At 41.5% G+C, this 11084-nt stretch overlaps 2 protein-coding genes and 1 long non-coding RNA gene across 3 annotated transcripts; 1 reads left to right on the top strand and 2 right to left on the bottom strand.

Annotated features, from left to right (window-relative positions):
• Positions 1 to 2017: 2017 nt before the first annotated feature.
• On the top strand, positions 2018 to 3310 carry LOC115633053. Its single transcript, XR_003996317.1, has 4 exons — positions 2018 to 2056; positions 2643 to 2739; positions 3024 to 3113; positions 3181 to 3310. It is a non-coding gene; the product is annotated as an uncharacterized LOC115633053 (long non-coding RNA).
• Positions 3311 to 4677: 1367 nt separating this feature from the next.
• Positions 4678 to 7549, bottom strand: LOC115632734. The gene is made up of 3 exons (XM_030529980.1): positions 6094 to 7549; positions 5185 to 5524; positions 4678 to 5126 (listed from the first exon to the last, which is right to left on the bottom strand). Exons 1-3 carry the CDS (start codon positions 7547 to 7549, stop codon positions 4685 to 4687), a joined length of 2238 nt encoding a protein of 745 aa, XP_030385840.1. The 3' UTR covers positions 4678 to 4684.
• Positions 7550 to 7915: 366 nt separating this feature from the next.
• LOC115632382 lies at positions 7916 to 9442 on the bottom strand. The gene is made up of 2 exons (XM_030529511.1): positions 8092 to 9442; positions 7916 to 8026 (listed from the first exon to the last, which is right to left on the bottom strand). The coding sequence occupies exons 1-2, from the start codon at positions 9440 to 9442 to the stop codon at positions 7992 to 7994; spliced, it is 1386 nt and encodes a 461-aa protein (XP_030385371.1). The 3' UTR covers positions 7916 to 7991.
• Positions 9443 to 11084: the final 1642 nt, after the last annotated feature.

Genomic DNA, 11084 nt, shown 5'->3' on the forward strand with positions numbered 1-11084 from the left:
CTGTCCAGCCATCATTCTATCAGTCTGTGTATGGATTTAAACACCATTTGGCCAGTTTTTCAGCATATTCTTCTCTCATCTCAATGTTAGAAAATCAATTGTTCCCTTCCAATATTATTTCACTTTTATTAGATTATTTTTTTCGATATTCCTTCTTGTTTCTTGAAAATCATTTTGGTTGGTTTTTCTGAGTGCATCCATTTTGTACACCAAATACATACGTAAGTATTTATTATTGTTTGCTGCCGCGCCCGATAAGGAAGGCCGGGGGTTTCTTCAGAGCCGTGAGATGTGCATGAGTAAGCGACCAACCTCAAGCTTCACGTTTATGGCATAATTAACATTCATTAAGACGTGCTGTAACCATTTAAACAATGTGTGTTTTCCAAACGTACGATTATTTATATTTAGAACTGAAGCGCGTCCATATATCAGTATGTCTACTATATAGCAAGATGTCTAGGTAAGGCGGCAAGTCAGCCTTTTGTAGCAATGGCTTTATCGTGGAGACTCATGAATGAAATTGCTGGCGGTCTCAGTGACTGGCTGTTCCGTGTTGTGTCATTTTTGTTAAGGCTCGGTCGTCATTGCATTACTTGAACAGCAATTGCCGGACCTTTTACCTTTTCAACTTGTGCAGCAGCTGCCTTCGTGGCCTTCTCGGCATCTCCGGAGTCTCGAAACGTGCAGATATTCAACGACAGATAGCCCAAACAGACGCCCATCTGACTATTTACAGAAAGATGAATTGGCATGACGATGACGTAAGCTGACAAGCAGTCGCCAGAGTTACAAAAAAAGTACACATACTATATACACGTCTTATACACATACATCCTATATACACGTAGATATACAAATTTCGTCACACAAACAAAATAGTGTTTGGCCCAAAAACTTGTGTCATTTGTTTGTAATTTGTTGTTATTTACAATGTAATCCCAACATGCAGGCAATGTAGCATATATTGTCATTAATTTATTTTGTGATTATTTTTTGAATTGCGTTTGCTTTCTAGGCCTTTCAATTCAGACTCTCTTCATATAATTCAAGGTCTGCCATTTCAATCATTGACAAAAATCAAGTAGATATGCTTTATACAATATGTACGTAGCATTTCGTTGTCATATTACATTTTATTTTTTTAAATGATGATGATGAGCATTTGTACAATTGTGTGTGTGTTTCGTCTCATTTTATCTCCATTATGCTTTATTTCAAATATAGAATGAATGAACAAATTACTCGTGTAACATAAAAAACTTTATTTCGAATATGAATGTACTAGTATTTCAAAATCATGATTTATTATTTTAATTGCGCAGAAATGTCTTTATGCCTGCGAACGAACAGCTTCCTCTGTGGATGTTAAAATCGGGAAAATAATAATCATATAAAACTCCATCTTTTTCAATAAAGGTTTCAAATAATAGTTTAAATATTCAACAAAAAATGTTATGAAGTAATTTTTCCTTCTTAAACCAAAGCAAAGAGCCTTACAAGTTTTTTGACAACATGTGCTTTGGGGCATTCAATTTGCAATTCATTCTACAGTGGTATTATCAACAATAGATAGTTCATTTAAGGTCTAAGGGATATCTCCTTATGTGTTTTTTTACATCATCTCGTTCGACACATTATCTGTGCTTTAATAAAACCATCTACAAATCTGCAAATTGATGATTTGCATCCCACATTTGGATACTTTGATTTATTATTTTTTTTTTTTTTTGTGTAATTTAATCATTTGCTTCTCTTTCGTAAAACATCTTTGCAGATTTTATTGTGATCGGTTCAGATTGTTCTTACATAGTTTCATCACAATAATTTAAAAGCTTCAAAAACTATTTTCAGATCAGCTCTAATATGGAAGTTTTTAGGCGTTTCGTCAAGTGTTCCTGCCATTATTCTTTGCCCTTAAGCCCTTAAACATTTCATATTAATATTTCTGGCTTTATTTTATTTTCGGCTTTTATTTCGTACTTGTATGTATTGTTCAGTTTTGAAAAACAAGAGGCGAATAAACTGTCATTTCAAATACAAAAAGTGCCTAAAAGTATGTAAGTAGATAAGTTGATATTGGAGGCCGCAGCGCCACCTGTTTTTTTTTTTTTTGATTTAAACGCTTTGCGAAGCTTTTTCTGTAAGCTTTATACTCATCTGTGTCTGCGACTCACTGTGAATGCGATCAGCTGTTCTGCGGCCAATGGACGCTTCATTATTGCTGTCACGTACAAGTCCGGTTGAGTGAGTGTTTTCCGAATTTTCGCTGTTTTCTTTACTTTCGGTCGCCTTTATGAATGAAAGTCAAAACGCGGCACCCAGAATTTACAGTTAAAATGTTCGCCGAGAACGTCTACTGTGAGCTAAACCTTTACCACAAAGGTCTTCGAGTCGCACTTGGTAAATAAAGCACAAAAAAGCCCGACAAACATAAACACATATGTACATACATCCGCCAAACTCACTCAAAATAATTAAATAAATATAGAAAATACGTTAAACCTTGAAATGAAGCTGAACCATTGAGCTAAGAAAGCCTTTAAAGTTTAAAGCTTAAATTATTTTTGAATGTTTGCCCTAAAGCAATGACAATAGCAGAGAAATTACACTTCACTTTCCTCCTCTTCCTTATCTGCCAGTTCAGTTCTCTGTTTCTGTGTCCTGGCACCCACTGTACTAACACTGACCTGTTGGGGCTTATGAGAGTCACTGATGAGAGGCTTCAGTTAAAAGCAGGTGAGAAAAATCATTCTACTTTAAACATAAGGCCAAATTTTCTTGTAGTTTACAAGAATTGAAAAGTTAAGCCGTTAAGGGGCAGTATCCCCGAAAATTAGTTTGCGATGAAAAACAACGCCAAGAAATATTTTGAACGTTAATAAGCCTGTTTGAATTAGAGGTGGAGAACTATCGCTGGTTGGTTTTAAAAGAAAGTTGAATGCTGAGCAATCAGTGTTTCTTAAAACCGAGTTAGTAACTTTATCTCATCAAAAAACTGCAATCCAATATTAATATCACAGTTGAAAACAAAAGTGGCGAAAGAATATTTCTGGATTTTGTGGAAGAAAAGACAATGGAAAATATAACTACCGCAAGTGCTCTGGATAAAAGTAAGATTCAAATATTTAATGTTGGTTATACAATTAAATATATACAGATCATATTTACAAATTTCAGGTGAACAAGGCTGACTTTGATTAAATAAAGTTGTAGTGTACAAATAACTTCAGAACGCCTATTAAAGCTGGGAAAAATTGATCAGTCACGACGCGTTAAGTTATGGCCCCTTAACACAATATATAATGCCGTGTATCTAAACATATTTTCTTTATTAAATATGTATCGATGGCATTCAAAAAAATATTGTTGACTATCGGTATTTCTCCACATCTACTTTCTTATAAGCCTAAGGCAGTGCAGGCGTAATAGACAGGCTTCAATCTCGTCGGCAAGTGGGATTTGGTTAGGGTTTGGTTACCGCTTCGCCTAAAAATTAGAAAATTCGCGTGCTGTTTTGAAAACGTCAAAAGAAGAATCAAAGGTCTGTTTGAGGGCTCAACAAAAACAGGTACAAAAAGGGAAGTAATAGATTGAAGAAAAAAATAATAATAATAATTATTATGAATAAAATAATAATTATAGGCAACACGTGCGCGCTAAGGTTGTGATAAGTTATTGTGAACAAAGACTTTTAAAACTGTATTAAGCGATTCGGCGTATGGGAAATATTCGAAAGTACGCTAAGGGTAATGGTGTCCTTGGGTCTGAATGGAAACCGATCTTGGTATCGAATAAAAACCGCACACATTTAATATAATATTTCTTTCTTATATATATTTCTCCCGATCTAAGCCTATAACCCTAGGCTTAAGCAATTTGGCCAAAAAAATTCGTTAGATTTCACGTTATAGAAAAGTATAAAGTGAATTGAAAAATAGGTAGAATTTGACAAAACAAGAAAATTAATTCCTTCGTTGCCTTTGGTGATTCTGTGGAATGCGTAATAATGGATAACTCATTGGATTAAAATGCAATACTTAAACAATAGTTTGCTACAAACATAAAGGTTGTACTGTCGCTCAATTGGAGCCAACAATTGAAAAATAATGAGAGGAGGTATTTGATCCTGCGGTCTTATATAAAGCTCATATCTAAAACAAAGTATTTTATTAGGCAACCGCATAAATACATATGTATGTACGAGTATATGCTTCCATGTGTATGTACGTGTATGTTGAACTGCAATAAAAAACTCGATAATTTAAATTTAAGGCTGTAGAGAACTGGCTGAAGCAGAATTCTTTGAAATTAATTTAAAAAACACACGGCTTTTAACGCTTTTGGTTTTACGCCCGGCACGCCTGTTGTTGTTGCTACTTACTTGTTGTTGTCCGCATTATGTTAACAAGGCTATCAGTCGGTCAAAAACGAGTTAATGAAATTAATCAAAGGCCCGTGTCGAGTTGGCACGTTGCCAAGTCTGTGAGACTGGTCGACGTCTCTCTTTTTGCATCCAATTTAAAAATTAAAAATAAAAATAATTTGCGGCTACCACATCTTGTTTATAATCGTTTTATTTTTCTAGTTCTATATATACAACTTAAAAAAGTAAACTATGAGTATTATTTTTACATTAGCGATATTTCACAAGCCCGATTCTCAACAATCCCCAGCAACGAGCTCAGCCTTTGTTCCAATTCAAATAAATGTCAAATCCGCTTGCAGGTTTTCTTGTTGTTGTCGGTGATTGCGTGGATGGCCTTTTTATTGTTGTTGTTTTGGGACCGTTCTGTCCGAACCCGTAGGAATAAACGGTTTTGCTGCCACTTAGGGCATTATTTTGCTTAAACTTATCGTAATACGGACTCGTTATGACGGGCTTGCGGCTATTGGTGGAAGAGGCAATATTTTCATCGAACTGAGCTCTGAATTTATCGAAGAAGGGATGATCGAAAGGGCTGGCAGTGCTGTTTCTAATGTTTGTAGGGCTACGTGTGGTTGTTGTACTTTTTCTCGTTGTTGTTGTTGTTTTTGTCTTGGCGTCAAAGAGATATGGCTTCGGAGTTGTTGAGGGTCGTGGGCGGGGCGTCGTACTCGGTAGCTTATATTGAACGGTTGATTTCCTGGGAGTCGTTGTTGTTGTTAAACGAGGAGTAGTGGACACATAATAAGATGGGTAACGAGTAGTCTTCTTGGGTGTTGTTGAATACCAAGCGGCTGTCGGCGGTCGTGGAGTTGTAGCCGGCGAACGAGTTGTTGATTTCGTTGCTAAAGTAGAGCGTGCTGTTTGCGAACGAGTTGTTTGTCTCGTTGTTCCTGGGAAGCGAGTTGTTTGTCTCGTTGTTATTGGCGATCGAGTTGTTTGCCTCGTTGTTGTTTTTTGGTGAGTAGTTGGTCTCACTGTTGTTGTTGTTGGGCGAGCTGCTTGTCTCGTTGTTGTTGGTGATCGAGTTGTTTGTCTCGTTGTTGATGGTGAACGAGTTGATAGCCTCGTTGTTGTTGCTGACGTGCGAGTATATTGCTTAGTTGTGCTCGGGTAGCGAGTTGTAGGCCTAGTCGTAGTTGGCGAGGAGCGGGTTGTTTGTCTCAAAGCTGTCGGGCGCACTGTAGTTCTAGTTGTTGTTGAGGGACGGGTCGTTGTTTTTAGCGAGTTTTTAGTGGTTGGCGCCTGCCATTGCCAACTGAAAGGTTTTCTAGTTGTAGTTGTTGTAGTAAAAGGACGTTTTGTCGTTGTTGTAGTTGAAGTTGTTGCTGTGAACTTGATTACCTCATTACGAAAACTGTCGCTGCTTACATATGGCCTTTTATAGTGTTGTGGAGATAATGTTGGTTGAACTGGTTTTGTACCTTGTATTGGTGTTCCAAATTCCTTTTCAATAGGCCGACTAACTTTGTCTGGCTTATTGTTTTTAAAAGTATGGGTAGGTTTGGGGGAAGTTTTCAAAGAACTTCCTTGTGCCGCTGATATATAACCTTGTAAAAAAGGATTGTCCAAGTAGTTGGGCTTTGAAACCGACTCAGACGTCTGTGAAAATGAGTGGACATTAACGTTGGTAGGTCTCTTAGTAGCTGGAACTGTGTTTTTTATACCGTCTAGCTTGATAAGCGGCTGGAGGAACGGATTATCCGCATAGGGATGGTTAGCTGCGATTTTTACTGGATGTTGAATCTTCAATTGTGGCTTCTGAGTCGTTGTCTGCGGTTTCTCTGCATAATGAATTGGTTGGCTTTCTTTGATTTCATTGCCTGAAAAGCAGTCACTTAACTGGGCCAAGGATTGATGGCGACAGTGTCCATTGTAGACTGTCCAGGCTGTAAACCCATCTCCTGACAAACGAGTATGTTCTTCATATATAGTCCTTACACATTGAATATCATCGCTAATATCCGAGTCTAAAAGTTTGTCGCACGATATGTGACAAGCCTTCCCTCCGCCCAGATCGTGAGAACACCAGTATAGATCGCTTATTTGAAAGAGACCATGGTCCGCACTACCATCAGTGTTAAGGCGTCCCACAGCAGCGGTGTTGTAGGAGGACTCGTGTTGGGCAATGCATACCCATGTAGGGATCTCTTGCATTGGCATCTTGTGTTTAAAGTACAGCTCCTGGGCCAGTTCGCAGCGTTTGTACACCTTACCCTTGGGTTTGGAATGTCCAACGGCCTGAGGAGAGCGAATTACGCTGTTACTTGAGGATGGTCTTACTTCTTCCTTGGCCAACACATTTTTATCGAAACAGTCAGCAATTTCTGATTTGCTTCTCTTCCGGCAGTGTCCATTATACACGGTCCAGGCAGTGAATCCATCGCCTGAGATCCGTGTATGTTCTTCATATATTGTTTTTACACATTGCACATCATCGCTTATATCCGAGTCGAGAAGTTTGTCGCACGATATGTGACATGCCTTTCCTCCGCCCAGATCGTGAGAGCACCAGTATAAGTCGCTTATTTGAAAGAGACCATGGTCCGCACTGCCATCGGTGTTAAGGCGACCCACAGCGGCGGTGTTAAAGGAAGACTCGTGCTGGGCAATGCACACCCAGGTTGGGATCTCCTGCATTGGAATCTTGTGCTTAAAGTACAGCTCTTGGGCCAACTCGCACCGTTTGTAAATTTTACCTTTAGGTTTCGCATGGGACGCAGCCTGAGGAGTGCGAGTTAAGCTGTTACTTGAGGATGGTCTTTCTTCTTCCTTCGCGAATATATCTTTATTAAAGCACTCAGCAATTTCTGACTTACTCTTTTGCCTGCAGTGCCCATTGTAGACTGTCCAGGCTGTAAACCCATCTCCTGATAAACGAGTATGTTCTTCATATATAGTTTTTATACATTGCACATCATCGCTAATATCCGAGTCGAGGAGTTTGTCGCACGATATGTGACATGCCTTTCCTCCGGCCAGATCGTGAGAGCACCAGTATAAGTCGCTTATTTGAAAGAGACCATGGTCCGCACTGCCATCGGTGTTAAGGCGACCCACAGCGGCGGTGTTAAAGGAAGACTCGTGCTGGGCAATGCACACCCATGTAGGGATCTCCTGCATTGGAATCTTGTGCTTAAAGTACAGCTCTTGGGCCAACTCGCACCGTTTGTAAATTTTACCTTTAGGTTTCGCATGGGACACAGCCTGAGGAGTACGAGTTAAGCTGTTACTTGTGGACGGTCTGACTTCCTCCTTTGATAGCACATTTTTGTCAAAACAATCCGCAATTTCTGCTTTACTCCTCTGTCTGCAGTGCCCATTGTACACGGTCCAGGCAGTGAATCCGTCGCCTGATATCCGAGTGTGTTCTTCATGTATAGTTCTGATGCACTGAACATCATCGCTAATATCCGAGTCCAACAGTCTATCACATGCTATTTGACAACCCTTGCCGCCCGGCGCATCATGTGTGCACCAGTATAAGTCGCTGATCTGAAAAAGTCCGTGATCCGCACTGCCATCAGTATTGAGACGCCCCACCGCCGACGTATCGAAACGCGACTCATGCTCGGCGATGCACACCCACGTAGCTATGTCCTGCATGGGAAATTTGTGTGAAAAAAACAGTTCTTGGGCTAATTCGCAACGTGTGTAAACTTTACCCGAACGCGAAGGTGTTGGACGTTGGTAGTGGTTGTATAGGTGTTGTGGTTGTTGCTGTGGTGTTGTGTAGGTGTTGGTGTAGAACGGTGTTTGCTGCTTGTATTTTTGGAAAGGATTTGCGAGCGAGAAATGTGACTGCGCTTTCTGGGGCACATTTATTGCATTGGGGTGCGGCTGGGCCTGTGCTGATATGTGCGGACGCAGGAAGGGGTTGCTAAGATAGCTGGACGGAAGCTGTGAGCTTACCACAGTCGTGGGCCTGTAATAGCCACTTGAGAGGGTAGTCTTTTGTGGTTGCACATAGCTAGTCTTTGACACAACAGCACCGCCTCCAATTGCATTCGGATGATGTGGTGCGGCCGCTTGCGGCTTGGCGAAGCAAGCTGCTACTTGCTCGTACCGCTGATTGCGACAATTTCTGTTGTACACAGTCCAGGCGGTGAAGCCATCTCCCGAAATCTGCGTATGCTCCTGATGAATGCGTTTAATGCATTGCACATCGTCTGCAATGTTCTTGTCAAGCAGCTTGTCGCAGGATATGCGACAGCCCTTGCCCCCGCGCGCATCGTGTGTGCACCAAAACAGATCACTGATCTGAAATAGTCCGTGATCTGCACTGCCGTCGGTGTTAAGGCGTCCCACAGCAGCGGTGTTGAAGGAGGACTCGTGTTGGGCAATGCACACCCACGTAGGGATCTGTTGCATAGGCATCTTATGGTTATAGTACAACTCCTGGGCCAGTTCACAGCGGTTGTAGATCTTGCTCTGCACCTGGGCTCCGCTGTTCCTCACGGGCTGATAGCTCACGGGCTGATAGCTAGCGGGCTGGTAGCTCACGGGCTGATAGCTCACGGGTTGATGGGAGGCAGCTGCGATCAAGGCAGAGCCAGCACTGAAACCAGCTCCGAGGCCGCCACAGCCCGCGACATAGGAGGCAGCATCATGTCGACAATATTGCTCATATGCCTGCCAAGCAGTGAAGCCATCGCCCGATATACGCTGGTGCTCCGCAAAGATTTTCCGCACGCACTGCACATCATCGCTGATGTCGTCGTCCCGCAAGCGCGCACAGCTTACACCACAACCCGCACCTTGACCGGGCGGAGAGCACCAGTAGACGTCGCTGATCTGAAAGAGGCCGTGCGAGCCGCCACCTGGCCCGCTGCCTCCTCCAAAGGTCGCAGTGTTCAGCGAGCTCGAGTGCTGCGCTATGCAGACCAAGGTGGCTGCCTGAGAGGCGGGCATGCCGAACTGGCGTTGGAGCAGCTGCGACAGCTCACAACGGTCGAAGACCTTGCCCGCAGAGAAGGAGAGCTGCAGGAGCAATAAAAGCAGCAGGAGCGGAAGCATTGGTAGTCCAGATCGCGACATGTTGTAAGGTGACGCGGGAACAACTGACACCGAAGCGAGCGCGATGTGGCGTTTTTATAGAGTTGGGGCAGCGATTGGGACAGGCCTATTTAAAATTTAAATTTCAAACACTCTATGCTCTTATATTTTATCGCTGGTTATTAATAATGTTGGAGTTGTTGAAGCGTCGATGTGCGCGACTTTTGCCGCCCGTCTCTTAAGTGCGTGCGTTTGCGCGTTTCGTCGTTGACTGAACAGGCACGCGCAGCTCATCTTTAGCCCAACTCGGGGCTCGCAATCATTTGAATATGATGGGGACGGAGACAACCGACGGCAGACAGCAGCCAACAGACAACAGAAAACAGACGTCGCGACAAACTGGTTGGCTCTCGACGCGTTTGCTGTGATTGTATTGCATAATTATTGGATGGGTTCAGAGCCAAAAGTTCTGGTCAAGCCGAAGACGAAAAGTCGTTAGCCCATGACCGTTATGCGAAAGTTGAGAGCATTAGCGACAGCGAAAATTCACTTTACGCCGTTGCTTAGGCTGGCATCAAAATTAATTTCCGATATTTATTAGCAAGCGCGACAAATCCCAAGCCATAAATTTCGTAGATACCCCTAGAAGTTCACAAACTGGTTGATCAAGCGCACGTTTTTCGATGCGCTTATCTAGTGAGAGGGGCAGGGTATGGGAATGTTAAACTATTGACAGACGAGCCACCAGTCCATCGGTTACGCAGTCAATCAAAAAAATAGTGGCCCCACCTCATATGACGTTTCATGCTAGCGGCTGGAAATCAAACAACTTGGCTCTTTGTTTATCATTGCAGCTTGTGTTGTTGTTGTTGATGCTATTTGTTAATATATATTCCTCTTTATCTGTTTATCTCTATTATCGAGCAGCTTGTTTTGTTTTGCAACTCTATTTAAACTAAGACTTAACATACATTTCCGTGTAATTTGTTTGCCTCCAGGTTACTTTATATCTTGATTGATTAATTTAATGATGGGTTGATGGGTTGATGGCTTCATGTCAATATTTTCGACTAAGCTGATCTTCAACTTAGTAGCTGCACAGATCAGTCGAATGTATTGTTTGATTTTTGCAGCTCAATTTAAACTAACACCTACTTTATATTTTCGTATAATGTGCCTTACTTGGACGATGTGTATTGAGGGATTAATTTAATGATGGGTTGATTGCTTGATTTTGCGACTTGTGCTGATCTGATCTTGAACTTGCCTGCCGCATAGATCAGTCAAAAATGCATTGTTTAATCTATAATTTCGTATAATTTGCCAAGCAGGCTTACAAAATTTAATTGATGCTAGAATGGCTTATATGTTCGAATCACTCTTTACTGATCTTGAACTTGGCAGCTGCACAGATCAAGACGCAATTCGAATAAATTGCGGTCAAGCGCCTAAATGCGACTAATTTAATTTAAATATTTGTGGCTTCTGTCACTTAGTTTTATTTATTTGCCGTAGAAATGTTTGTCAAATTAATTCCTTTGAATTCCACTTAAACCGTCTGATTCAGAGATGATTGAATTCGAAAACAAAAAACAACTTGCTACATTCTTTTCGTTTTGATTTTTATTTAAGAGTTTTTAGTTTATATAGATTTTAGTAAACG

The sequence above is a fragment of the Scaptodrosophila lebanonensis genome, unplaced genomic scaffold, assembly GCF_003285725.1.
Source record: "Scaptodrosophila lebanonensis strain 11010-0011.00,11010-0021.00 unplaced genomic scaffold, SlebRS2 tig00001415-arrow-pilon, whole genome shotgun sequence".
Taxonomy (NCBI): domain Eukaryota; kingdom Metazoa; phylum Arthropoda; class Insecta; order Diptera; family Drosophilidae; genus Scaptodrosophila; species Scaptodrosophila lebanonensis.

Coding starts and splice junctions, on each gene's coding strand:
- LOC115632734 (XM_030529980.1), bottom strand. CDS start 7,549: ATGCAGGAGATCCCTACATGGGTGTGCATTGCCCAGCACGAGTCTTCC. Junction 5,525..6,093: donor GCCGCTTATCAAGCTAGACG/GTATAAAAAACA, acceptor AGCACAACTAAG/CAATATACTCGCACGTCAGC. Junction 5,127..5,184: donor AACACCCAAGAAGACTACTC/GTTACCCATCTT, acceptor AACGACTCCCAG/GAAATCAACCGTTCAATATA.
- LOC115632382 (XM_030529511.1), bottom strand. CDS start 9,442: ATGCTTCCGCTCCTGCTGCTTTTATTGCTCCTGCAGCTCTCCTTCTCT. Junction 8,027..8,091: donor TCCAACACCTTCGCGTTCGG/GTAAAGTTTACA, acceptor TTTCCCATGCAG/GACATAGCTACGTGGGTGTG.